The sequence below is a fragment of the Odocoileus virginianus genome, chromosome 16, assembly GCF_023699985.2.
Source record: "Odocoileus virginianus isolate 20LAN1187 ecotype Illinois chromosome 16, Ovbor_1.2, whole genome shotgun sequence".
In the NCBI taxonomy this organism is placed as follows: Eukaryota; Metazoa; Chordata; class Mammalia; order Artiodactyla; family Cervidae; genus Odocoileus; species Odocoileus virginianus.
Genome location: NC_069689.1, coordinates 16,164,362 through 16,191,495, shown reverse-complemented (window position 1 = coordinate 16,191,495; position 27,134 = coordinate 16,164,362). Strand labels below are relative to the sequence as shown.

The following is a 27,134-nucleotide window of genomic DNA, read 5'->3' as shown; positions in this document are numbered from 1 at the left end:
TCCTAAACCTTTATACTTATATTAACTCATTTAGTCCTCATCAAGGTAGCTATTATTATCTAATTTTACAAATGAGGGAACACATCTATCATGAGGCTGCCCTGGACTACAACCCAGGTCCTGTTATGAATAACCACTCCTTGGTTCGGCTCACAACTCTCATGAATAACCACTGCCCCTACTGTCTGCCTGGTAACCATTTTCTGATCATGATTGAATTACAATCTGTTTCTTAGGTTTTATTTTTTACACAGAGCCACACTGAACCCCAAACGTTACAGCTCCAGCTCCATTAATGTGATGAGTTCCTTATGGGTCCATGTTACTGATGAGAGATTACTTTGTAAACAATAGCACCAGCCTCAGTAACAGGAGAGAAAGCATAATGCATGTGCTACAAGAGGGAGAGAACCAGCCTGGAGGTCTGCTCTGTGTGTGTGTGTGTGTGTGTGTGTGTGTGTGTGTGTGTGCAAACAGCAGGGCTGAACCCTCCAGTCACATTGCTTACCTGCAGTGAGAAGAACATCAGAGTTTCAGCTTCGTACATACCGGGAAACTCGCAGGGCAGGCTGAGATCGTTTCTGATAATGACTGTGGTTTAGTGTTCTCCGAACCACTCTGTACCAGGGAAGTCACAGCCACGCTCAGCGATTTCCTTGGTTGCTGAGCAGGTGGGATGTGTGATTACTCTTCGTAAACAGACTTGAGCGCTGCTCAGCCTTCCAGCCTCACTGTTTTGGCCTAAACAATGGCAGCACAGCACTAGGAACCTGGCTTCTTTGTTCGGTTTTGTTTTGAAACCTAAATGCAGCCTTGAGAAGGTCAGTGTTGCCAACTCAGGGATGGCAGGGGGAGGGAGGGAGGGAGAAGGAGATGTGGGGAGGGGGGAGGCATGGCAGAGGGGTAAGCTCACGGATGGAAATCTCCTAACATGGTACCTCTGGGGCTCGGCATCCCCCGACTGGCTGGGTCCAGGGTGGGCCATCTCCCCTCCCCTGTCTCCACACCTAGAAGATAGGGCTGCTTCATGTCCTGACTCCCCTGCGGGAGCTGTCCTCAGGATTACTGAGAATAAGGGCCATGGGAATGTGTTACAAACTTGAGGTTCTATGCAAGTGTGTGCTATCATGGGAAATGGAATCCTCCCATGACTAACCTTGCCAGTCAGAGTTCACAACTGAGACCGACTCAGGAAGAAGCTGTGGGTAAGGGAGAATCTCCACTAAGGAGGAAGAGAGAACTTGTTTTTTTCCCTGGAGACAGGGTTTTGAATTCTGCTGCAGTGTTCCCGCCTTGCTTTGGGCAGGCTTGGCTGTCCTGAACATGTGATAATATTAGAGGTGCACTCTAATAGGCAGCATGCCCAGGAAGCGGGGGCAGGGGGGAAACTGCACCTGACTTAGAGCAGCAGAACATGCCAGGCGTTTGTGTCCCTCCCCCATCAGCACCATGCAAGCGGGCTGGGCTCTCCTGGGGGAAGCCCACATCTGGGGCACAGCTGGCCCCTCTCCTGGATAAGCAGAGGCTTGGGTCAAACAGGTCCACATGCCTATAAGAAACCTGTTGCTCTTGATGACAATTCTTGATGTTTTCCCAGCCGCGAAGGTCATTTCACCGCAGAAGCCTCTTTCCATCAAATGTTAGAATCCTGCTGTGAACTGGTCCCAGATACATGCCAAACGAACACTTCTCAAACCGACCGCCTCAAGTCCTTGCTCTGCATGAGGCCCAGCACCTGGCCTACAATCTTAAAAGAACTTTAATACTCAATTTTTTTTTTTTTAATGCTGTCGAGATAGTCTGTAGAGAAAAACAGCAAGGGTCACCAAATGCACCTCCTGGTTCTACAAAAGCTGGACTCGGTGGACAGAAGCAGCCCCTGTAAATGGGCAGGAGACAGAGCAGTGCAGGCACCCTGTGTCCTTGAGTATTTACAGGTCCTGCTGGTGCAGCGCCAGTGGCATTAGTTCACCGGCTTCAGCGATCAAGGCTGTTTCATCATCCAGGCTGAAATATTTGTGTCACTGGTGAATCTGGGCAAAGGCCGAGACCCTGTCTGGCTCAGGTTACAGTCTCTAGGACGGCCTGACACACAGGTGCACAGACACAAATAGCAGCCAGAAGACTCTAGAAATTCACTGGCCCGGCTCCTTCGTGTTCCAGAGACTCAGAGGTTCGGGAGCTGCCCAAAGTCAGGGAACATGAACCCTCCCCACCCCCTGCTCCCCATGGCTCAGCCCACATCCACGCTTACCTCCACTGCCAAACCCAGGGGACGCTTAGGTTCTTATCTGGCCTCTGTTGTGGCTTCTGACCACCCTGATGGGGCCTCCCTCCTGGAAGGAAGCTTGTTTCTCCTCTGGCCTCTTTGCTAGTCTTCAGGCTTATCCTTCCCTAACAGCATACATCTCCCAGCTTGCGTTGCTGGTTTTTCCCTTTTTCTTGCTCCCTCTGCCCAAATCGTTTTCTTTTCAATATCTTACTTTAGCTGCAGTGAGTCACTGCAGCCACTTAGGATCCTGATCTTTGTTGGGGCATGCGAGACTTTTTAGTTGCGGGGTGTGAACTCTCAGTTGCAGTGTGTAAGACCTAGCTCCCCAGGGATCGAACCTGGGCCCCCTACATCGGGAGTGCGGAGTCTCATAGCCACTGGACCACGAGGGAAGTCCCCAAATCTCTTTTATTATCAGGTCCAGACCTTCCGGGACAATCATCTGAGTAATTTTCCTCAATATTTCAGATATAACCTAACGACTTAGATAGACGCCCCTCAGATTCCTCAGACTCAGAATGTCTGAAAGTAATTTGTGTCTCACCCCTTCAATCCTTCTTCCTCCTCTCCCTGTGTTCCTTGTATTCGCTAGCCAGGAGGAGCTCCAACGCTAAGGTAGAACCTGGAAGTGAGCCTGAGTCCACCTTCTTCCCAGCCCCCTCCCCACATCCAGCCAGTCACCAGATGACATCCACCCAGCCTTCAAAGCGTGGAATGTGACTTGCACGGGTGACCTTCACTCACGGCACACAAGTAGAGCCCGGGAACCGCTCCATCTTCCAGCGGTCTCCTGACCAGTCTCCCTCGGTCAGTCTGGGTCACCTCCAGTTCATCAGCATTCCTACCAGGCTCATTTCTCGAGAACTCTGCAACGGACACCCTTGCTATGACCTTCTCTCATCCCAAGAACAAAATCCTAAGCCCCCAGCTACACTCACTTGCCGGCACGTCTACAGGGAAGCACCCTGGCACCCACCTGGGCCTTTGCCTTGGCGGTTTGCTCTCCCTGGAATGTCCTTCCCTTTCAAGTAGCAGCTCTCTACCCTTCGTCCACACTCAGTTCAAACACCATCCCCTCTAACTTTCTGAGGCCCTGCTGTGCTGGGCCTGGCAGCCCCACCCCCTGGCGGTGCTTAGCGATCTTCTTGCTAAGGCTGAGGTCCTGGGGGGTGGGCGTGTCTTACCCCACTCTACGGCCTGCTTAGCACAAGCTCTGTGGTTGGATGGTTCTCTCCCTCCGACGGCATCTGTGGTCAGCAGTGAGTCTCAGGTAATCTGGGATTTGAGATACCGTTCTACGTTGTTTACCATGTCACAGGTTCTCCATTCAAGAAGCATGCCTTGTGCAGAAAGGAGGACCAGGGTGGGAAAGAGCTCCCCTGGACTAGAAGCGGAAGGACTGTTGGGGTGGGAGGGGCATAAAGTTAAACTGTGATACATACAAAACCCCTGAAGAGTTTTGGTCTCCAAAGTAGTGAAATAGGGCTGGGTGGTAGGACAGCGAAGTGCTTCTGTCCTTTGATGCCTCTGATGGTGTAGCCAGCATTTGCAGAACTGCTTTATGGACATTGGCTAGCTGAGTTCTTAAGCCCAGCACGGGGATTCGCAGTTTAGAAAAACCCAACTTTATGCCAACATAATTCAATACCTCACCACCTAATTAAACATAGTATTTTTAAGGGGCTCATTCTGGACTAATACGAGATATATAACAGGAATAAAATAACACTGCTTTTCTGGCATTAATGAGGGAATTATGCCTCTGAAATTTATCTTTTAACCCAACCCACTTAGACTATGCCTTCCCTGATGGCTCAGAGAGTAAAGCATCTGCCTACAATGTGGGAGACCCAGATTCAATCCCTGAGTTGGGAAGATCTCCTGGAGAAGGAAATGGCAACCCACTCCAGTATTCTTGCCTGGAAAATCCTATGGATGGAGAAGCCTGGTGGGCTACAGTCCATGGGGTTACAAAGATTCAGACACAACTGAGCGACTTCACTTAGACCATGAGTCCGTATACTTTTTGCTGGCAATCAAACATACACTATGTTTCCTTGACTTCTTAACCAAAGCACACGGAATACCATTTTCTTGTCTGGATGACTTGGAATTACTACACAGGGGCTCTAACGCTCAAGGAATTGTGACACCTGAGGACCATGAACCTCCGCTTACACCCAATGCTCCCAGAATCAGTTCAGTTCAGTTCAGTCGCTCAGTTGTGTCTGACTCTTTGCGACCCCATGAATCGCAGCATGCCAGGCCTCCCTGTCCATCACCAGCTCCTGGAGTTTACTCAAACTCATGTCCATCAAGTTGGTGATGCCATCCAGCCATCTCATCCTCTGTCGTCCCCTTCTCCTCCTGCCCCCAATCCCTCCCAGCATCAGGGTCTTTTCCAATGAGTCAACCCTTCTCATGAGGTGGCCAAAGTACTGAAGTTTCAGCTTCAGCATCAGTCCTTCCAATGAACACCCAGGACTTATCTCCTTTAGGATGAACTGGCTGGATCTCCTTGCAGTCCAAGGGACTCTCAAGAGTCTTCTCCAACACCACAGCTCAAAAGCATCAATTTTTCGGTGCTCAGCTTTCTTCACAGTCCAACTCTCACATCCATACATGACCACTGGAAAAACCATAGCCTTGACCAGATGGACCTTTGTTGGCAAAGTAATGTCTCTGCTTTTTAATATGCTATCTAGGTTGGTCATAACTTTCCTTCCTAGGAGTAAGCGCCTTTTAATGTCATGGCTGCAATCACCATCTGCAGTGATTTTGGAGCCCAAAAAATAAAGTCTGACACTGTTTCCACTGTCTCCCCATCTATTTCCCATGAGGTGATGGGACCAGATGCCATGATTTTAGTTTTCTGAATGCTGAGCTTTAAGCCAACTTTTTCACTCTCCTCTTTCACTTTCATCAAGAGGCTTTTCAGTTCCTCTTCACTTTCTGCCATAAGGGTTGTGTCATCTGCATATCTGAGGTTATTGATATTTCTCCCAGCAATCTTGATTCCAGCTTGTGCTTCTTCCAGCCCAACATTTCTCATGATGTACTCTGCATATAAGTTAAATAAGCAGGGTGACAATATACAGCCTTGACGTACTCCTTTTCCTATTTGGAACCAGTCTGTTGTTCCATGTCCAGTTCTGACTGTTGCTTCCTGACCTGCATATAGGTTTCTCAAGAGGTGGGTCAGGTGGTCTGGTATTCCCATCTCTTTCAGAATTTTCCACTATTTATTGTGATCCACACAGTCGAAGGTTTTGGCGAACAAAGCTAGTGGATGTGATGGAATTCAAGTTGAGCTATTTCAAATCCTGAAAGATGATGCTGTTAAAATGCTGCACTCAATATGCCAGCAAATTTGGAAAACTCAGCAGTGGCCACAGGACTGGAAAAGGTTAGTTTTCATTCCAATCCCTAAGAAAGGCAATCCCAAAGAATGCTCAAACTGCTGAACAATTGCACTCATCTCACACGCTAGTAAAGTAATGTTCAAAATTCTCCAAGCCAGGCTTCAGCAATACATGAACCGAGAACTTCCAGATGTTCAAGCTGGTTTTAGAAAAGGCAAAGGAACCAGAGATCAAATTGCCAATATCCGCTGGATCATCGAAAAAAGCTCCCAGAATATAGCTGTCCAAGAAGAGAAAAATCCCCAAATATCTGCTTCTCAGTTTTTAAAATCTCCTGTTAGTCATGGGTTCTTCCTGCATTTAGTGTTAACCTTTTAAATTTACTTCTAATCTGTTGTGGCTGTAATATTAGAAAACTAAGCAAGTATACCGTTCCCTAAAATAAGCACAGGCCTTGGAAGGGAACCAACAGCCTCTTCCCAGAATCCGGCAGCTCCCAGACTCCTGTGTCTTGACAGGGGCAGCACTTACTGGCTTTTGGTGCCCAGCTTCCCAAGGAAGATAGACTAGTGCCCCCTACCTGCCTTGCGGGGTAAGGCCAAGACTCATTATGAAATGCTCCGTTTCTCAAAGAATAGAGTGATTTTGAAAGTTGATGAGTTATTTTGCAATAAGCAAAAATCCCTTCAAGTAGGAGGATAGCACTGGCCCTGGCCCCTGCAGTGTGGTTGAACTCCCCGAGCCGCAGCTGCGCAGTAGGAAGAGATGAACAAGGCAACAGCTCACCCACCGGCCTGACATGCAGGCTTAGAGTTACGGGAGTGCAGATCTGGATGTCTGCAGAGGGGAGAAGGCCTGCAAATATGTCACCTTCTCCTCGGGGCTTTTTTTTTTTTTTAATAATTTTTATTTATTTAATTTTTGGCTCTGCTGGGTCTTTGGTGTTTCTAGTGCTTTTCTCTAGTTGTGGAGAGCGGGGGCCACTCTCCGGTTGGGGTGCTTGGGCTGCTCTTTGCGGTGGCTTCCCTTGTTGCGGGGCATGGGCTCTAGGGCGCTCAGGCTTCAGTAGTTGGTGGTGCATGGCTTTAGCTGCTCTGAGCCTTGTGGGATCTTCCCGGATGAGGGATGGAACCCCTGTCTCCTGCACTGGCAGGCAGGTTCTTTACCACTTAGCCACCAGGGAAACCCTCCTCAAAAAGTTTTAATACAAAATTCTCTTGGTGACCCAATTTTATAAGTGCAGACTATGCAAAATGCTCCCCCATTCTTTATTACCTTTTTTTTACAGAGTATAATTGGTTAATAATATAGTCTTTTTATTAAAGTTCCAAAACTCTGGCTCACAGAAATTTGTTATCAAACTAATTCTATCTCAGTAGGTTACACTTTCAAAAACTGTCAAGTTTAGAATGAGCAAGTAGCTAATTTTTCTGGCCATAAGAGTAGAAAAAATATTATTTAAAATCCTCGTTATTTTTCCTGCAAAAGGAAAATAAACAGTTAATGTCATTCCACTTCCAACCCACTCCCCTACTCCGAAAAATTAGGGTCCTTTGCCGGCTACTCTGGTGAAAGAGGCTAAGCTATGGATTCCCAGGAGAGCAAGATTTAATTCTGAAGCACAGAATTATTAAGGCTCAAAGGCTGAAGTATGAAGTGAAATCCTGACTCAACATAAAGAGTACTTATGGCCTTGGTAATACATCTTAGTCATCATTCAAAGGAAAACAATACAATTTTCTCAGTGTTCGTCTGGCTGTGAGCTCAGTGATTATCAGAGGGAGACACAAGACTCCTGCCAACAGATAAATCGTCCTAACACGTGACACACAACAGCCCTGGCTCCTTGCTATTGAAATTCTGTGGTCTAGGCACGTTCTCAGAAGTCCCTGGAGCGTAGTAACAGTTTGAGTTATGGAATCTACTTGTTGGTAAAGAAAGAAACATAACACAAAACATTAAAATGTTTCACTAAACAGCTGAGCAGAATTCTTTTATCACCTTTACTCAAGTCTTAGCAAGCTTTACAATTAACTTTTAACTTTTAATATGACCTTATAGGAGATATCATTTGGGCTCTTTCCCTCGAAATGAAATAAGGTTCTCAATAGAAAAAAGTGTAGCCAGGGAGTTCAGTCCTCACTGAGAGAGGAGCATGTGGATAAAAGGGAACATAACTTTCAGAAGGAAAAACTATGGCTTATTCTTTCAATTGGAGTTTTGTACTGAACTTGTTGTCATTTTAGTTTCAAAAAGCATGAAAATCACATTTGTGTCCAGTACATACTCATATCCTGGAGATAATTCAGGAATATTTAATTTTCTGTCAGACTTACTGACTTTGCTACAATTCTGAATTAAAATTTTTTTAAACAAATGCTTGTGAAGGTAAAACAAAACCAACTTAGATGTTACTAACAAAGAGTGAAAAGAGAATTTAGGAGCCAAAATGCCCAAGAACAATTATCCTAGGTCTAAGGCAAGTTTCAAATGAGTTCCTGTACAAAAACTTGTTTGTTGTGCTACACACGCACAACAGTATTTGGGGGGTAAATGTATAGCAGAGGAATAGGATGCAAAGAAATTCATTAAAACTCTGCAGTCCTTATATAGAGACACCACCCTTGTGGCAGAAAGTGAAGAACTAAAGAGCCTCTTGATGAAAGTGAGAGTGAAAAAGTTGGCTTAAAGCTCAGACATTCAGTTTTAAGCCAGCTCTTTTACACTCTTTCATGTTATTATGACTAGATAAATGCAACTGGCATCTAGGGCCATGTAGTAGGCCATGTTTCCCCCTTGCACAATAGGTGTGTTTTCTCTGGTGCTAGTAACGATCTTGTTGGAGGCCTGGAGTGCTGCAGTCCATGGGATCACAGAGTTGGACCCGACTGGGCAAGTGAACAAAACAACAGTGACATGAAATACTGATCGGACCACAGTTACGAGACAACAGAACGAGAAGGTAACGGGAAGAGATATGCACACACGGAGGAAGTTAAATCCTCATCTTTCTCAGTGGGAGGGCAACAAACACCTGAACATTAACAGTTAAGAAAGTAGCTAAGTAGACAAGTTCTTTATACAGGGATAAGCACCAAGGAAATTGACTAAGAGATGAACATTATCACCTAATGAAAAAGCTTATAAAACCTACTTGGTTATTTAATCTATGTGCATATCTAGATTTGATTAAAATAAAAAGTGAACTAAAAATGAAAACAACAACAAAAAAGCTCAACATTCAGAAAACTAAGATCATGGCATCTGGTCCCTTCACTTCATGGCAAATAGATGGGGAGACAGTGGAAACAGTGGCAGACTTTATTTTTCTGGGCTCCAACATCACTGCAGATGGTGATTGCAGCCATGAAATTAAAAGATGCTTACTCCTTGGAAGGAAAGTTATGGCCAACTTAGACAGCATATTAAAAAGCAGAGACATTACTTTGCCAACAAAGGTCCGTCTAGTCAAGGCTATGGCTTTTCCAGCAGTCATGTATGGATGAGAGAATTGGACCATAAAGAAAGCTGAGCACCAAAGAATTGGTGCTTTTGAACTGTGGTGTTGGAGAAGACTCTTGAGAGTCTCTTGGACTGCAAGGAGATTCAACCAGTCCATCCTAAAGGTCAGTGCTGAATGTTCACTGAAAGGACTGATGCTGAAGCTGAAACTCCAACACTTTGGCTGCCTGATGCAAAGAGCTGACTCATTTGGAAAGACCCTGATGCTGGGAAAGATTGAGGGCAGGAGGAGAAGGGGACAACAGAGGATGAGATAGCTGGATGGCATCATCGACTCAATGGACATGAGTTTGGGTAAACTCTGGGAGTCAGTGATGGACAGGGAGGCCTGGTGTGCAGCAGTCTATGGGGTCGCAAAGAGTCAGACACAACCGAGCAACTGAACTGAACTTCAAATGTCACAAATATATTCTTCACAAATCAAGGAAGGGGGAAGATGTGAGGGGCGAGAAATTCCTGGGACAACCCCAATAAGCTCGCACGAGATGCTGAGGACCGGAAGCCAGACCCTGCACTCTACATCCCAAATCCCAGAACAGAATCGGGTTCTGCTGTTACACCCAGGCTTTCATAAAGCTTCTTCAAGGATCCCTTTTCACTTGAATCTCCCACAGTTTGCTTTAGACTGAACTAACTCAACTTACAGCATTTTTCTTCATTTTACCCAGATGGAGAACAGGACCTCTGTGGCAGAGAAGAGGGTGCCTGAATAAAGACTCCTTTCCTACCTCTAAGCTGAGCCCACATGATGTGAGAAACTGCAATTAGCATAACTGAGGCCACGCCCGTGGCCAGAGAAGTATTTATGAACCCAGCTGTCTTGTCAGATAGAGAGGTAGTAAAGGTTGTAAAGGCATTTCTATCTTTGCCTTACGAATCAGCAAAACTCCTCTCCGGAGGCTGGGCACTGCCACACATTTTCTTACACATTATTTTTAGGGAATCAAGTTAATTTCAGGGTTGCAGAGATGCTCTAAAATGACTCAAGAGCTAAGGTCTTCATGGAGAAAGGTCTCGGTTCCGGCTCAGGTCTACGGAAATCTGGGTCTCCAATGCTATTCTAGCTCAGGAATGTCTGGGGGCCCCACCCATCCCACAACACAAGTAGCCACTTTTCTCTTAAAATGACACAGAATGCTCTGGCCAGCTCAGACCTACTGGATGTTTCTGGGTCATGTGTCCTATACAAAATAATCACACCCTGTCAGAAGGCCGCATGAACCTCAGGACTGAAGTTAGGGTATGAAAACACATGCCGAGTGTTCAAATAGTTTCATCTTTAGGCTGGATATCCTGACTTTTTGTTTAGGGCTGATACATAGGAAGAAACGATGTCAAATTTGTAAGGTTTTAACTGCGAGTTCAACCTGTGCATTTGCTTTCGGAGTGGGTAGAAAGGAGAAATTTTACTAAATATAGTAAAGCCTTATCTATAAATAAACATGGGGAAGAAAAACATTTTTAGGATGCCTGAGTCAGCATGTTTACATAGTAGGATTATTTAGCTTGGGGCCAAATTACACTTTGTGACCCAAATCCCAGGATTCTAAATTCCCTGTACTTCCCACCCCCACCTCCCTGTTAATGTCCACAAGGGAGAGATCACAAACTGATAAACAGGGTGACATCCCTGTTCAGAACACCCAAACGCACTTGCATACAAATGCAACTGTTTAAAAAGTGTATTTTTGTCATAGAGTCTCCAGTGAGAAGGCTGGTTAATTCAGATGCCAAGTTATATACAAGAGGCTGGTGCTTTGGAGGAAATATTTTGAATACTATTTTCTTTGATTCTTTAAATCACTGATGTTTGGTGCCAACACCTGATGAGTGGTTTTAAGTCAAAGACAGAAAGGAATAGATTCAACACATACAACATTTTATATTTTAGGTCTCTTTATTAAAAACTTAAATTTAGGTGTATTGTTTCAATTTCTTTGGTGTAGATATATCTCTTTCCCTTCATCATCCTATCAAAGCCATCCCACTTCGCTCTTTGAAAGAACCCCTGCTTGCTTTTCCATATCCTTGCCTTTCACGGACAGTCTCACCATACTTGACTATAACCAGCAACTCTACCGTAAGTTTGGAAAACATAGAGTTCATATTCTTCCTGCTCAAGGATTATTCTTAGTCTTTAATGACAGCTATATTCTCAATTTAATAAAATGTCTGTCAATTGTACTGGCAAAGCCAGTATTACACACCAGGTAAACAACAGGCTACCCCCCATGACCCAGTTTTACATTTTGGACTCTCATAATCGGTTTGCAAATTCTTCTCCCTATTCCAGTGAACACAAGAAGAGAATCAGGCAGCTTAGAGCAGGCAATGAACAATTTAGGTTTTCTGGAACAAACTGTCAATATTTATTAAAATAAAACAAAACAAAACTTACTGTAAGTATTGGGTTGGCCAAAAAGTTTGTGCGGGTTTCCCCAGCTTACAGGAAAACCGAATGAACTTTCTGGCCAACCCAATATGAGTAAAAGTTAGGTGACCATGCAAATGATACAGTCCCTAATGTTACGTGCCACAGACGCTGGACTTCTGGAACAACAGTTAAACTTCCACATCACATCACTTCCTGTATTATTTCTGTTCATGATGTCTGTTCCTCTGATTTACCTGGAATCAATGACTGTGGGGGAGAAAAAAGGATTCTTTAAGAAGCTGATCAATCGTGGGTCCCACGTTAGTAAAGTACTAAACATCAATAACATCAAAGGGGGATTAAATAAATATGTCACTGGGGAGCATTTCTCAGGAAAGTCTTGAGTTTAATTTTCAGCTTACGGGGCTCAAGTTTCATGCTGAATGATCATTTAGAAGATACTCTTGCTGAGAGATCATATACTAATTTTCAGATTTTTTAACCTTGAATGCAGAACAAGGTCACCTCCAGCCACAACTTTTAAAATACTTAGGGTTAAAAAAAAAAAAAAGGAAAGAAAGAAAGGTAATTTGTAGCAGTACTTAAGTGTCCAACAGAAACCACTTCATCTGTTAAACAATATCTGACTGCCAAAGTTTCTCTTCCTGTCGGTTGATAGACAATGACATGGCACAGCCATTATCGCCGTGGCAACAGCACTGGGAACTATCAGAGGAAAATTGCACATGGCCCTGCCGGCCCTTGAGCAGTCATGCCTCAGCTTCCTCTGGAGGATGCTTTCTCTGCAAGTCTGGGATGCTCCAGGGTACTATCAACCCAGTGCGACACCGAGACTACAGATCACGTGGCGATTTCACGGAGCCCCGCTCTTCGGGGATCACTCTTGTCACAACGTGAGCACCCGTTTTCCGTACTGAAGACGCAGCGGTGAATGAAGTCGAGAGTCTGGGAGGGAAGGCAACAAGAAGCTAATGATGCACGACAAGGTGTGATATGCACAATGAAGAATGGAGAAAGCGGTGGGCCTCGGGAGGCTTCCTTTCCCTCCCCTGTACCCCCACATTGCTTTGTGCCCGCCTCTCATTTGTCCACTTTTGGGCACAGGTCTCACTGGACGTCTCGCCCCAGCGCCGTGCCTTGCACGCAGCAGCTGCTCGAAAAACATTTCTCGAACGAACCAATTCCTTTCTTAAGTTTCCCATTCAACACACCTTTCCTGGGGCCCAAGCCCAGAGGCTTAAGTAGACTAGAGACGTCAGCGAAGCCCTGACCATACAGACAAGAGCGCCTCATAAACTTTAAAAATCAAAAGCTATCTGAGTGAAATAATCGAGGTGCAGAGGCGAGAAAGGGTCTGGGTTTCCCACGTGGGCAGCGGGACAGATAGAGGGCCAGGACTCAGGCCCCGCGCGCCCCGACCTCGTAACCCCGGCCGGGCCTGGCCGCCAGAGGCCCGCGCGGTCCCCGCTCCCGCCGCGGCCTCACGGAAGCTCCGACAGCTCACCTAAGCGGACAACGCAGGACCGAGGCCAACTCCAACTCCTCCAACACCGCGAGCCCACCACCCAGGTACCTGTCCACCGCGCTGCCGTGGCAACACCGCTGCCGCCGTCTGCACCGGAACCGGAACCCTCATCTGGACGTGACCCCTTCCCGGCGTTCCGCGGAGCTGCGAAAACCCCGCCCAGCGACTGACCCAGTCCTCCAGCAGTATCCCAGTAGGCCCGTCTACCCTTCGGAGGGAAGTCGTCTTTCCGATTTCGCCTCTCCTTACCGCGAGAATGTCGTGACCCTGATGGACATTCACTTCCTCCAATCAATTGACGAAGAGGTTGCCGACGGCCAATGGTAAGGGAGTGGGTGGTGGCTCAGACGTAAGGACAGCCTTCAACCTGTCGGGTCGGGACGAGCAATCTGATTGGTAGAATCAAGTAATTGCGGGCCAGCGCTTTCCAATCATGGAGAGCTATTCGGAGCCGGTCCAATGAGAGCCTCCGGGGGGCGGGCCGAGCCCCGGGAAGGCTCCGGCTGGCTAGCCCAGGTCGCCGGCGGTCTAGGGCTGCGGCCAGCGTGCCGGGATGAGCGGGTCTTTGGGCCGGGCTGCGGCGGCGGCGGCGACGGCTCTGCTCCGCTGGGGGCGCGGCGCAGGCGGCGGCCTCCGGGGCCCGGGCGTGCGGGCTGCAGGCTCGGGAGGCAGCGGCTCATCGGAGCACCTGGACGCGTTGGTGAAGAAGGACAAGGTGGTGGTCTTCCTCAAGGGGACGCCGGAGCAACCCCAGTGCGGCTTCAGCAACGCTGTGGTGCAGATCCTGCGGCTGCACGGCGTCCGCGACTACGCGGCCTACAACGTGCTGGACGACCCCCAGCTCCGGCAAGGTCAGGGCCGGCTGCGGGCGGGGCTGGGGGGCGACCTCCCTTGGCCGCTTTGTGGGGCCGAGGGTCTGTCGGGCAGGTCCGTCCGGGGGCTCGAGGGGAGGGGGCTAGGGTACGGGTTTCCACACCGCATTAGAGCATCTAGGGTGGGGGCACGATCGAGTTGGAACTGGGTTTTGAAGATCTGGGGCTCTGGGCCAGTCTGTGCAGCGGGGTTAAGCACTGGCGGTTCTCCGATCCTCACTCTGAGCTGCAGTAGGCGTTTCGGGGCGAGTTCTCTTCGGCTGAGTCCAAGGAACATGGTCAGCAGCCCGACTCCCAGCTCTGCAGGAGTGGGGAAGCGGGGCAAAGGGATACAGGAAGAGGCCCTAAGAAATAGGCATTTGGGAACAATTTGAGGGAGTGGCTTGTCCCGTGGATAAGGGGCAGGTGCTGTTTATGGTGTGAGAAGGGCTGAGGTTGCCCTTTTCTGAGGCTTGGGGGTTCAGAGATTGGCCTGTCCCGCCTCAAGGCTGGGGGTGGTCAGGGACAGTCCTCTGCCGTTGCTTACAAGGAGGGGCTTGACTCAGCTTTTGGAGTCTACTTAGCTGACGTCTGCTGCTGTGGGAGAAAGAGACATGAAAATTTATGTTCGGATACTCAAGGATGGGGGAGTTTTGTGGGGGATAGGGTATCTTAGAGAGGTTTCTGGGGAGAGGGACGAGGAATGACCCCAGAGGCCTAGCTAACTCAAGCTGGCAGCTCCAGGAGCCAGTCAGGTTCTGGGGCAGACTCTGCAGAGTTTGTGACTTGTCACTGGCTCAGGAGGGAGGGAGGAGGGCCTTGACAGTTAATTAGCATCTTTGCTGTTGAGTCTCCTGCTGTGAACTTTACCTGCATTCTTCTGTTTCACAGTGAGTTGAGTTGGAGGACTGGAGAAGGGAATGGCAACCCATTCCAGTATTCTTGCCTGGAACACTAGTCCTGCCCTTTGGTTGGGGTGGATGGGGCTGGCAGAGAAATGGGGGGACTGTCCGTGTACCCGCTGAAGGGTGGCATTCCAGTTAGACTTTCAGTGACAGAGTTCTCCCTGAGTCTTCCTGAGGTTGTTTAGTGACAGTGTCCTAGAGAGGGTTTTAAGGCACCAAGTTCTATGGTAGTCTCCATTGCAGAATTCTGTATTTTGCTGTTCTGCATTTGAAGTTGTCCATCATAGTCATTCCAACATGGACAAGACAGGTGGGTGTCAGGGAAAGGCTTCATTTTAGAATCCTTTGGTCAGTCCATTCTGCAGCCTGAAGCAAGTCACAAAACTGCATTCTCCTTTTCAATAATATGAGGATAATGAAACCACATGTGCCAAAGTTTTTGTGAGGAACAAAGGGAAAGGAAAACTTTTAGAAAGTGCCCGTCATCTCACCTGGCACAGGGAAGGCACCCACTAAAAGGTAGCTGTTTTATTATTAGCACTCTATGGCTTTAAAAGTATTTTTCCCCATATTATCTAATCCCTATAGAACTCTTGGTTTTGGTGGGTGGAAATGAGGAGTGAAGGCAGGTTAGCATTACCAGGAGGTATGGGATCGCTAAGAGTCAGACACAACTGAGTGACTGAAAATTAAAAAAAAGGAAGATTACCATGTATTATGCCCACGATCCTTTTGCCTTCCTGATCTACTGGAATGCTACCAAGTGACTGGCCTTTTTCACATACAGGGTGAGCTAGTCTTCACCCAGCAGCGGGGTGTCTCTGCTTGTAAGATAAGATGGGAGTAACTGCAGTCGCTCAGCTGGGACCTTGCCTCGCCCCTATGGCCCTTAGTAAAAAGTTGTGTTGTTGATATCTTGCTAAGCATAAAGTTTTGAGAGCCTCCGGTTTGTGACTTTCAGGTCTCCTGTTTAATATAACCAGCGGATGGTATGACTGAATCCCTTTGCCTGTATACCTGAAACATTATGCATCATTTATACTTCAGTTTAAAAAAATGTTTTTAAATACAACTAGAGGTTGGCCCTACTGCAGTCTGGCCAGTGAACTGAAAGTAAGAGCAGGAGTGAGAATGTGTTTGCTAAGAGCACTTATGAGTCTGACTTTCAGTCTTCTGTTCTTAAGTGTTCAAACAATAGCACCGGGAATTTAACCCCTAAATTTCTTGACCATTGACCTTCATCAGACCATTACTTTAGTTAGTGAATGTGTTACATGTATATTGAACATAATACATGTCTTTCATTGCCTAGAAAAGTAAGCTTTAGTGTAAGTCTTTACCTCCAGATTTAGGGCAGGGCGATGTGAGCAGATTTTCACAGTGGGGATTAGTTTAGCCTGGGTGAGGCTTTGAAACTTGAAGACTCCATCTTTTTGCTTGCCACAGCTTTGAGTTTACCGCGAGAGACTGACAGGCTGTCTGATGCTTGCTTTTGCCAACCAAGGTCATTCCTATGCGCCTTTCCCAGACCCAAGCTCACTTCCAGTAACAGGAGAGTTCAGTTCAGTTCAGTTGCTCAGTCATGTCTGATTTCTTTGCGACCCCACAGACTGCAGCATGCCAGGCTTCCCTGTCCATCACCAACTCCCGGAGCTTACGCATACTCATATCCTTTGAGCCGGTGATGCCATCCAACCATCTCATCCTCTGTCATCCCCTTCTCCTGCCTTCAGTCTTTCCCTAGACGGCAGACAGAATGAAAACCACAACAGGAGAGGGACTCCTACAAAACTGCCCTTTCCTGCTTTCTTATGCCAGAGGAGGCTGAGCTTTATAAAGAGCCCGAGCTGGAGGAAGACCCTCAGACACTGTCTCCTAGTTCTGGGCGCTGGGTCCGTGGAATGTGGTGCCCAGAGGTGTCAGACTGAGACCTGAGACCCAGGGAACCAGAGTGACTGTGAGGCAGCTTTGCACTTTGTCCTTCTTCATGGTTTTTTTTTTCCTTTTCTAAAACCTGGAGCACATATCGAAGATAACCACAGTGGAATCCAAAGAGATAGGGTCCCAGTGGGTAGATGTCACCATATCCCACTCCTGGTCTTAACAAAGACTAATCTTCACTTTCAGTTGCAAAAGAAACATGTGCTCATGGGAGAAACTTGGAAAACAATGATGAAAACCTAAAGCAAATGAAAATCCCCTGTAATTCTGGTAGAAACCATAAACCATTATTATTAACATTGGGATCTAGCTTCTAACAGTTGGTTTTTTTTGTAGTAGAATTGAGATCGCACATGTCTCTATGTAGCGTTTTGCCCTCCTGAGAGCGGGGAACTTGTCCTTTGTGACTCCTGGAGCACTGTATGTATTGCTTACACAAAGCGAGCTTTCAGTGAGTGTCGCAGTGAAAACTGCTTCCTTTCTTTATCATTTTATCATAAACTCTATTCCATCCTCCTAAATACATTACGGACACTGGAATTTCTGCCTCCTCAGTTCACTCTTGTATTCCTCGCATCAATCGAGAGCAGTGTCTGTTGAATGAATAACCACCATCCTTTGTCTAATGGTTCTTAAGCATTTGAAAATACGCTCAGCCTCGCCAGTGTCAGTAAAGCTGTGATGTTAGCAAGAAGTCAGATCAGGAGTGTGCGTACGTGTCTATGGAGGGCGGGTTGTATGCTGCAGGCAGGGAGATAACGTGTGCCCACCCTCTGGAGGAGAAACTCTCAGTACCCGGGCAGGTTGAAGGTGAACCGACCTGAAGACCCATTTGTTTCGCTCCCGGGTATTTAGTCTGTAGCAGGGATCGACAGGCTTCGTTTGTGAGGAGCCAGCGAGTAAATACTTGGCTCTGGGGGCCCAGGGGTCTCCTTTGGCACCTGTTCAGCTCTGCTGTTACAGTGTGTAGCAGTCAGGGACGACGCCTAGACGGACGAGAGAGGCGGAGTTCCAATAAAACTTTATTTATAAAAACAAGGACTTGGAGCGGGTTTGGCCCGAAGGCTGTAGTTTGCCACCCCTTGGGCCGGAGAGACCGTCCCCTGCCTGTGAACTGGGAGACTCCTGTAAGGATGTGCAGCTTCTTTGTAGTAATGAAAAGTGGGCAAGAACGGATCTTGGTCTTTTAGCAGCAGACTGAAGAAAGCAACTGTGTGATGTGATGGGAAACTAAGCTATGGTTAAAAAATTAATTAGATCTAGATGTATAGAAAAGGCAATGTTTAGACAAAACGGTGGCTCAGTGGTAAAGAATCCACCTGCCGTTGCAGGAGATTCGGGTTCAGTCCCTGGATTGGGACGATCCCCTGGAGAAGGAAATGGCAACCTCCTCCTGTATGCTTGCTTTGGGAAATCTCAAGGACAGAGGAGCCTGGCAGGCTGTGGTCCATGGGGTCAAAAAAGAGTCAGACTTGAATTAGTGACTAAACAACAACCAGTTGCAGAAAGGTAATTGTGACTTAATGCCATGTGTGTATGTAAATGTTTAAGATGTGAAGAGTTCCATGGATTGCAGATCTGTGTGTCATGCAGGTGGGGCTCACAGGTGGGCAACCGATGCCAGGACCCAGCCAGAGGCCACTTCTGGTGGTCAAGAACCTGGCCTTTGGACTCCCAGGCACCTGGGCACAAATTCTGGCTCCACCATATTCTAGCTGTGTGACAGTGGTTAAGTTATTTAACCTAAGAGCCCTTATTTCTTCATCTGTAAAATAAGGATGGTTATACATACCTCTGTAAAGGTGAAATGAGATTAGATGTGTGAAAAATGCAAGCGTATGGAACTCAGGAACCCATAGCTCAGTAAATGGTATTTTTATCACTGCATGGCATACTTCATTGGTGTTTTCCCTGCATCCTTTCCCTCTGCTTTCCCCACTGCATATATTGTCGGAAGAGTATCACCGTGAGTGGGGCAGAGGATACTGAAATGGAGAGAGAAGCCCCAGGGCACCTGGCACTGTAGGAGCTTAAATCATTTCACCAGTTTTAACTTATTTAATCTTCATAATAAATCTGTGAGGCAGAGTTATTCCCATTTTACAGAAAAGGAAACTGAGACTAAAATGCAATTTACCTGAGGCTGTATTTACAAGCCAGCCAGCCAGGCTGACCCCTGAACCAAAGCCTCGTTCCCTCTTGTGCCTGTTCAGTCGCTCAGTTGTGCCAGACTCTTTGCGACCCCGTGGACTGTAGCCCACCGGACGCCTCTGTCCGTGGAATTTTCCAGGCAAGAATGCTGGAGCGGGTTGCCAGTTCCTCCTCCGGGTTCCTCCTTGGCACTGTGATTTACTTTTCCTCTCTTGAAGCTCTGATATTTTCAATGCTTTTAGCTCGCATTATCTCAAGCAGTCCTAACATACTCTTAAGTTAGGGAATATGGAGAACTAGGTGACTCCAGAGGAGGTGATGTAACCTCACCAAGGAGTCGAGTCCCCTAAATGGCAGAGTTGGAATTAACCTGCATCAGACTCTGAAGCTCGTGTCCTGAAACTCTACCAGGAAAAAAGAAAACTGTAATCACGGTGCTCTTATGGTTGATTGTCCAAAGCAGGAATGATGTCCAGTGTTCTGAAATGTCAAGAATTTTAGAAGCACCTTTTGAAAGTTCTGGAAGGGAATTTTCTAGAACATTTTCTTCCCTCTGACTTGATACTTTGGAATATTAAAATTTTTGGTGGAGCAGTGGGTGTATATAGAACTGATTTTGTAAGAGACTCCTAAGTCCCAGTCCTGGTTTTACCTGTTATATAACTTTGCATTCAGCATTTTCTGTCACAAACAGAATCACATTTTATCATCTATAAAGTATGGTTATCATTAAGATCCATTCTTGGCTATGATTTTCTAATTTTTCAAGAATTGCTCTCTGATTCTGAGTTATTCCAAGCGATAGATGCAAGAACTACACAAATACTGTCACTTACATTGTAGTCGCCGAAAATGTAAAGGATGAGAAGAATTAGCCATATTTAATTCATTGTCACTTGGTAGAATTTTAGTTTGCAGTTTATGATTCATAGTCTTGTTTTCAGGTTTCTCACTTCACTGTCTAGGAAGCAGTTGGGTATTTCCTTTAATATTTAAACTTGTATTCAGACTTTTTAACACATGGAAAATGGCATAGTTTTTAGGAAAGATGCCAGAGCTTTGCTTTGACATCAGCCACCCACAACACTTGACAATCTAAAAATGAAGGAAGCAGGTAAGTTTGACTGTGATAAACTCTCAGCAGCGTGGGCACCTTGGGCACTGTCACAGTGCCACCCTGTGCTCCGAGGAGGGTTCTTCTGAGTTCTTGAAGTATAAGTGATCGGGACAGTCACGGGCCATGGGGTTTGCAAGGTATCAGTCTCCCTTGCATATGACTGTGTTGGATATTCAGAGTGGTCCGAAAGCCCACTTGTTTTGGCAGTGTTGGTGGTAAGATTGGATTCCCTTCCTTCCTTGTAGTTGGGATGCATGGTCTGCAGCAACATAATATTCAGTGAATGGGACAAGCCTGATGCTTTGGTTGAGCATGGTTCAACCATGGTCGAGCATAAAAACAACTGATGAAAGCAAATCATTCTTTTATTCAACAAAGGTTTTATTTTAAAATATTATACTTTTTAGGATCAAACATGTGGTTTTGGGTGGCCTTCAGATGGCAAATTTTTTCACCTTTGGAGCATTTCAAAAATTGTAGGCACTGGGATTTCCTTGATGGCCCAGTGATTTAAGACCACACTCCTAATGCAGGGGGCCTGGGTTCAATTCCTGGTCGGGAAACTGAGATCCCGCTTGCTGCAAGGCATGGCAAAAAAAAAAAATTACAGGCACTCATCAAAAGAATCACTAGATATTTATTGCCATGGAAAGCTTAATGTATGTATTATTAATTGGATAAAAAACCCATAGTGTTGTGCAGATAAATGGTTTGTATACATAAATGTAGAGATGTTTAAGAAAGTTTAGAAGAGGCAAAAATTTCATACTAAACGTTTCTTAATCCCCCCAATCATAAAGTAAAAAAGATGACTTATTGGAAACATAAGTAAATTCTGATAGTCTCTTTGTGTTTGGGGATAGAGTTAAAAAAAAAAAAATCCAAAACATGCAACTTACATGCCAAGTAATTATTTATGTAATACTAAACATCAGAGTGATGAAAAACCTGAATTCATCAGAGTATTCCAGTATAAAGACATTCTGATGGTTCCTGGAATTTGCCCTTTGTTGATAATCTCCAAACCTCCAGCTGACTTTTTTTTTTTTTTTTAATAGAAACCGAGAGCGACTTAGAAGCAAACTTTTCAGAGCCTATAATGTTGTAACCATTTCTTCATCCTTGAAGTCTGTCTGCAGAAGAAAGATAAAACTCTCCACTGGTGGCCTTCTAGGGCTGTCCTGGCGAGCGAAGTTGCTGTTTTTTTTTTAGGAGGCAGTGACTTACAAGAGAAAAACACGGGTATCTTGGGACTGTTATTTGTAAAATAACTCATATTAGCCATCTTATTTGGTCAAACACGTCTGATAATAAATGATGGGGCATCAAGCAGAAGGTTTTGTATTATTTGTTTACATAAAAACCACCACTTGACCGATTTCTAAAATTTGCATAATACAATCTTTGGCTTGAAGAATCTGTTGACTTTTCTGTTTCATTTATTTGTATGTTTAAAAAAGTACACTTCAATCTCAGGCTCTGAGTCAAAAAGAAAGTAAAAGATGAGGAATTCAGAAAAGGGTTGTTGTTTTTTTAAAGTTTTAAGATGAAACCACATTTCTTTCCTAACCATCACCCTCGTGGCCCAGCTCTGAACAGAATCATCAGATGGCCGCCCTGTCCCAGGAGGTGCGTCGTCGTGGAGTGTCCTTGGAGCCACAGTCTTTGCCTCTTAGTGCGGGGAGTGTGTCTCCCTTAGCCTGTGGCCCTGTGCCTGGCCCAGGACATGGGCCTTCGTGAGCCCTGGGCCCTTCCTTTATTTTACTTAGTCCCTACGCGTTCTGGGCTGAACCGGCTCAGCTGTCCCATCGAGGGGCTGAATAGGGCCAGGGCCATAGCTTGTAGACACAGGAGAGGGATTTTGGCTCAGGTAAAAGAATCATTAAAGATAAAAAGCAGTGACTCAGTGTCTTACTTCACCAGCCAAGACATGCGTGAGGAACATTAGGTGGGGGCCCAGTCTGCCGGTGAGTCACTGCTGGGCCCATGTTCAGTTGTCCACGTGGAATCAAAGTTGTGGCACTTCTTTCTCTTTTTATTTTGCTGAAATCATGGCTGGCACAGCATGGGGAATATCACCTTGTGTATCTTGTGTAACTAGCCAAGTTCTCTGCCATGATCCAGGGTCAGTAGTGAGTCAGGTCAGTTATGAGTGTTTTCCTTACCTGATTCTCATAAAAACTTTGTGGGGTGAAGGTAGAAACAGAGGATGGAGGCCTCTCAGTTTATAATTGGAAGAGTCCAGATTTTTTTGTTGTTGTTGTTTTTCATTTATTTGGCTGCGCTGAGTCTTAGTCGCAGCGTGTGGCAACCCTTGAACCCTGGCCCTGTGCCTTGGGAGCTCAGAGTCTTAGCCAGCGGACCATCAGGGAAGTCCCAAAGAGTCAAGGTTTAAACAGCGGTTCCTTGGACTCTAAAGCTTACACTGTTCCCAGGGATGGGGAGCACGGGAGGGACACGGGGTGTTCTGCTCAGAGCAGGGAGACGTGTCGTAATGCAGGTTCATCTTTGCTCATTCCAATGACCCTTCAATGTTCTTTCCCTGTAGGCATTAAAGACTACTCCAACTGGCCCACCATCCCGCAAGTGTACCTTAACGGCGAGTTCGTGGGGGGCTGTGACATTCTCCTGCAGATGCACCAGAACGGGGACCTGGTGGAAGAACTGAAAAAGCTGGGGATCCGCTCTGCCCTCTTAGATGAAACGAAAGACCAGGACTCGAAGTGAGGGAAGGTGGCCCCGGGCGAGGAGCCGCTGCTGTCAGAGTCTCACCGCCAGAGAAGCCTTACCCATTCGGGTTCCCGCTCTTCAGACGACCGCTTGCACTGGTTCCTCCAGTTTGTAAGCAGCCAAGTAATTTTAGCGTGTCTGCTGTTTGGGCAAGGAAGATCCTGTCGTGAACATAATCGTAACCACTGTACCGTCATAATCAATGTCGCATTACTAGATTGTTGTAAACAAAATTCCTTCTTATGTTGTTCTTTGCTCTTTGCCTGATTCAGGAGTAAACCTGGGAGCTTTTGAATCATTGTTATTTTTCACGGGTCCTCCACAAATATGTCAGTCAGTCTGCAAAGGTAATATAACCTCTCCCCGCCCCAACGCCCCCCAGTTTTTCATAACTTGTTCTGTTAAGAAAAATGATCGACAAGGAAGAAAATAAGATAACCGGGTTTTTTGGTTTTTTTAAAAAAATAAACTGCCAACCCAGGGATACTGCGTGTGAGTGGTTATTCTGAACAGCAGTAAGGCTGTGCGTTCATCTGTTCCGGCTGCTGTAACAAAGTGCTGTAGACTGAATGACTTATAAACAATGGATGTGGATTTCTCACAGTTGTGGGAGGCAGAAGTCCAAGAGCAAGTCTGTAGCAGATACCACTGTGTGGTAAGGGCCCACTGCCGCTTCACAGAAAGCTGTGTTCCCACTTTCGGACCCCCTTTTGTAAGTGCACTAATCCCATTTGTGAGGGGTCCACCCTCATGACCTGATCACCTCCCAAAGGCCGTACCTCCTGACACCATCCCTTTGGGGGTTAGGTTATATGTCAGCATAGGAATTTTGAGGGGACACGGACATTCAGTCTAGAAGGACTTTTAGTAACTCTGACCTTTTAATTTTAGGAATTAACAGTGATTCTCATACTCTTCTATTAAAATTTCCATGAAAATTGCCATCAAGCTGTGCTCTAATTTCTTGAGGGGAAGTAAGTGTTGTGAATGCTGAGAGGCGTTGATGATCCAGTTGGAGTCCTGGGTGGACTGGACTGGCAAGAAGTGAGGGGGAGAGACGAGGGGGCACCCGGCTTGCCTGTCTCCAAAGCCCTGTGCTTGGCCAGCTTTGGGAGCGGCCGTTAACTCCCTCCAAAGCAGGGGATCTTGTGAACCTTTTATTCCTTAAAAATGGCGACTTTATAAAAATGGACATAGTTGGAATCGTAGTTGAGATCTTCCAGTGCATGGTATCTTTTAACAAGACTGTGTTTCTTCTCCACCTGGGCTGGAAGTGGAGCTGGAGGTAAACTTTACAGTGACTCATGGGAAGAAGGCCCACTCTTACACCTTGGGGTCCCCAGAAGCCTTCATTCATCTCCAAGGGCTTAAACAAAGCATCTCTTCAGAAGTGCACAGTGGCAGAGGTAGGAAGAAGCTGCTTTTTTTTGAAAAGAGCAAAAGTAATAAAGAGGATGGCTTATTCCCCCAGAGCCATTCAGGCGGGCTTGTTCTGTGTTGATCACTGAGTCTACATGAATGTCTCTTGGAAAAGCTCTGAAAATGGATGGACTTAGTGGGGGAAAGATTGACCTGCTCGGTGGTCCTGCAGGTCTCAGCTCCTGGCTCCATCCTTCCCAACCTGCCAAGAGGCTGTGGGATTCCCAGGAGAAAGGAAAGATGAATTGTAGCCCCCCCCGCAGGTCATTGGGGGCTGTCCTGTTAGATGAGAGGACTGGCCTTGGTAAATTACAGAACTCAGGGCTTCAGGGAAAAGAAAAGCAGATTATTGTCACGAAAGGTTTCATGTTACACGTGTTGTATACTCTGCATCCCATCAATACCTTTTGTGTCTGCTCTACGCTGAGAGCTTACACAGACCCTTAGAGGAGGTTGGAGCTGATCTGTTGGAAGCATGTTGCTTTACAGATGAAAATGAGGGCACTGGAAGGAAGCCCTGTGCCGCTGGCATGCCGTGGCCGAGCCAAGCCTGTGACCTTGTCCTTTGGAAAGAATACCATTAACAAATCACTCTTTTACTGTTCCTGGATGAGAACCAGGCTGTGGGGCACACACATGAGTGTGCAAAACTGACCCTTGCCTTCGCATCTGGTGCTTTTCCATAATTTTGCTCCTTTTGGCTTTTTCCTTAAACCTGCCTTTATCCCCTTAGGGTTCATCTAAACAATGAAATGAGAAACATTTGCAGGGAAACATCAATGTAGGAAACCTCCCTAGAATATCAGCACTGGGAGAGAGCCACCAAGTAAATTATTTGACTCAGAGGCTTATGAATCATAGTGAGATCATATCAGTCACCAGAGAGCTTAAAAGTTTAAGGAGTCACCGAGCTCTACAAGGAATGGAAATGTTCTTTCCAGCAGTTCATTAATACTTTCTTTCTCTATGCTTGACACATCTTTCCCAAGTTGGAAATGGAAGATGGTATCTGATGATGTCAGTCTGAAAAATTTTAATGATCTGCATAATTAGAATTTGCCGTGATAATTAGAACAGTGACACCAGAATCCCTTGTACAAACAGCAATGTCACACATCATCTGTTTTAACTATGCAAAGTCTGCTTCACAGTTTTCCACTGCAGGACATTGGCTGTTATCGTTTGATTTGATTTATTGGATTTTTGTCACAACTTCAAAGTACTGTGTTCCTAGACTGTTGGAAATAGAAGAGGTTCTTTTAGAAGATTAAACATTTGTATGAGTTGAGGTTTGGGAGATATTTTAGAACAGAAGGTAAGTTTTAAGACATCTAGGATTTCTTGTTATTGGCCCTATTGAATTGGGTAGAATATGGGTCCTCACACTTTCCTGTAATTATTAAAATCCCACCAGCTAGCTTGAGAAGGAATTCTTATAAATTTGTTAAAGAGAAAAATTGTATCTTGAGAGGTTGGAGCCCTTGGTATTTGTGGCGGGAGAGATTACCCCAAGGGTTCAGAGGATCGACCTTTGTGTTGGCAAAGTTAAGCTGGAGTAAATTTAAACCAGAGGCAAGGAAGCTTCCAGGTTTGTTTCTGAGAGTCACTGGCAGGCAAAAATAGGTATTGGTGGATGGTCACAGAAACAGAAGCTGATTTGATAGCTATTAAAAAAAAATAGATTTCATAATCCACTTGAGAATTGGTGGAATCCAAAATTCCTTTCTTGTCATCCATAAGAACTCAATGATAGCTATATATTTTGGCGGGGCCAGGGTTGTGTGTAGCTGTGCCATAAGTAGATCCCCCATCAGGCGTTGAACTTGCCCCCTGCTGTGTAAGTGCAGAGTCTTAACCACTGGACCACCAGGGAAGTCTCACACTACAGCTAATTTGAGGGAGAGGGAAGGAACGGTGAAAAAGGAAAGAGCTGGTTTCAAGCCACCCACACTGGAGGCGAGGTGGACTTGGGCATCTCATCCTGCCCTGTTTCCTGAGAGCAGCAGCATGCAGGTGGTAAAGCCGTGTGCACCGTCCAGTTGAGCTGGGAGCAGATCTGGTCCGAGTCTAAGGGCTTCCCTGGTAGCTCAGCTGGTAAAGAATCCATCTGCAATGCAGGAGACCCAGGTTTGATCACTGGGTGGGGAAGATCCCCTGGAGAAGGGAACAGGCAAAGCACTTCAGTATTCTTGGGCTTCCCTGGTAGCTCAACTGGTAAAGAAATCTGCCTGCAATGTGGGAGATCTGGGTTCGATCCCTGGGTTGGGAAGATCCCCTGGAGGAGGGCATGCAACCCACTCCAGTATTCTTCCCTGGAGAATCCCATGGACAGAGGAGCCTGGCGGACTGCAGTCCACGGGGTCACAAAGAGTCAGACACGACTGAGTAACTAAGAAGTGCACCTTGCTTCAAAGATCTTTCCCGACTGCAGCCAGACCGGGCTTCCACACACACCTCACTGGCCTTCTCACGCTCTCCCAGACTGCCAACCCTGACGGCCTTTCCTCACCCCCTGTCTTACTCCCACAACCCCTTCTTTTCCATCACACCAGGCTGTGATCGCCCTTTTGCTTGTCTTCACTCAAGGATCCCATGTCAGTAGCATATGTCATGCTCAGAAAAATATGTAAAAAAGAAGCAAATAATTGTTTCTCTGTTCTTTCCAGATGAGTGACAAAAGAAGCATTAGGTCCTGGGCTTCCCTGGGGGTCCAAGGTTGAGAATCTGCCCGCCAGCTCAAGGGACGCAGGTCTGATCCCTGGTCTGGCAAGATCCCGCCTGCCGCAGGGCAGTTAAGCCCACAGCCACCACTACTGAGCCCATGCTCCCTGGGGCCCGTGCGTGTGTTAATGTGTGAGTGTTGCTCACTCAGTCCTCCGACTCTTTGTGATCCCATGGACTGTAGCCCGCCAGCCTCCTCTGTCCATGAGATTCTCCAGGCAAG

General features: G+C 46.4%; 1 protein-coding gene, 2 long non-coding RNA genes and 1 other non-coding gene across 5 annotated transcripts; 2 read left to right on the top strand and 2 right to left on the bottom strand.

The window, feature by feature from the left end:
* Window positions 1–442: 442 nt before the first annotated feature.
* LOC139038695 (uncharacterized) lies at window positions 443–5,082 on the top strand. The gene is made up of 2 exons (XR_011491761.1): window positions 443–821; window positions 1,598–5,082. It is a non-coding gene; the product is annotated as an uncharacterized lncRNA (long non-coding RNA).
* A 5,952-nt stretch (window positions 5,083–11,034) lies between these two features.
* LOC110140611 (uncharacterized) lies at window positions 11,035–13,558 on the bottom strand. Of its 2 annotated transcripts, none has more exons than XR_002314797.2 (2): window positions 13,056–13,558; window positions 11,035–11,797 (listed from the first exon to the last, which is right to left on the bottom strand). It is a non-coding gene; the product is annotated as an uncharacterized lncRNA (long non-coding RNA). The 2 variants fall into 2 exon arrangements; XR_011491760.1 differs by having other exon boundaries at window positions 11,496–12,496.
* Window positions 12,119–12,393, bottom strand: LOC139038855 (small Cajal body-specific RNA 13). Its single transcript, XR_011491993.1, has one exon. It is a non-coding gene; the product is annotated as a small Cajal body-specific RNA 13 (non-coding RNA).
* Window positions 13,559–23,255, top strand: GLRX5 (glutaredoxin 5). Its single transcript, XM_020899134.2, has 2 exons — window positions 13,559–13,927; window positions 22,590–23,255. Exons 1-2 carry the CDS (start codon window positions 13,630–13,632, stop codon window positions 22,766–22,768), a joined length of 477 nt encoding a protein of 158 aa, XP_020754793.1. The 5' UTR covers window positions 13,559–13,629; the 3' UTR covers window positions 22,769–23,255.
* Window positions 23,256–27,134: the final 3,879 nt, after the last annotated feature.

Coding starts and splice junctions, on each gene's coding strand:
- GLRX5 (XM_020899134.2), top strand. CDS start 13,630: ATGAGCGGGTCTTTGGGCCGGGCTGCGGCGGCGGCGGCGACGGCTCTG. Junction 13,928..22,589: donor CGACCCCCAGCTCCGGCAAG/GTCAGGGCCGGC, acceptor CTTTCCCTGTAG/GCATTAAAGACTACTCCAAC.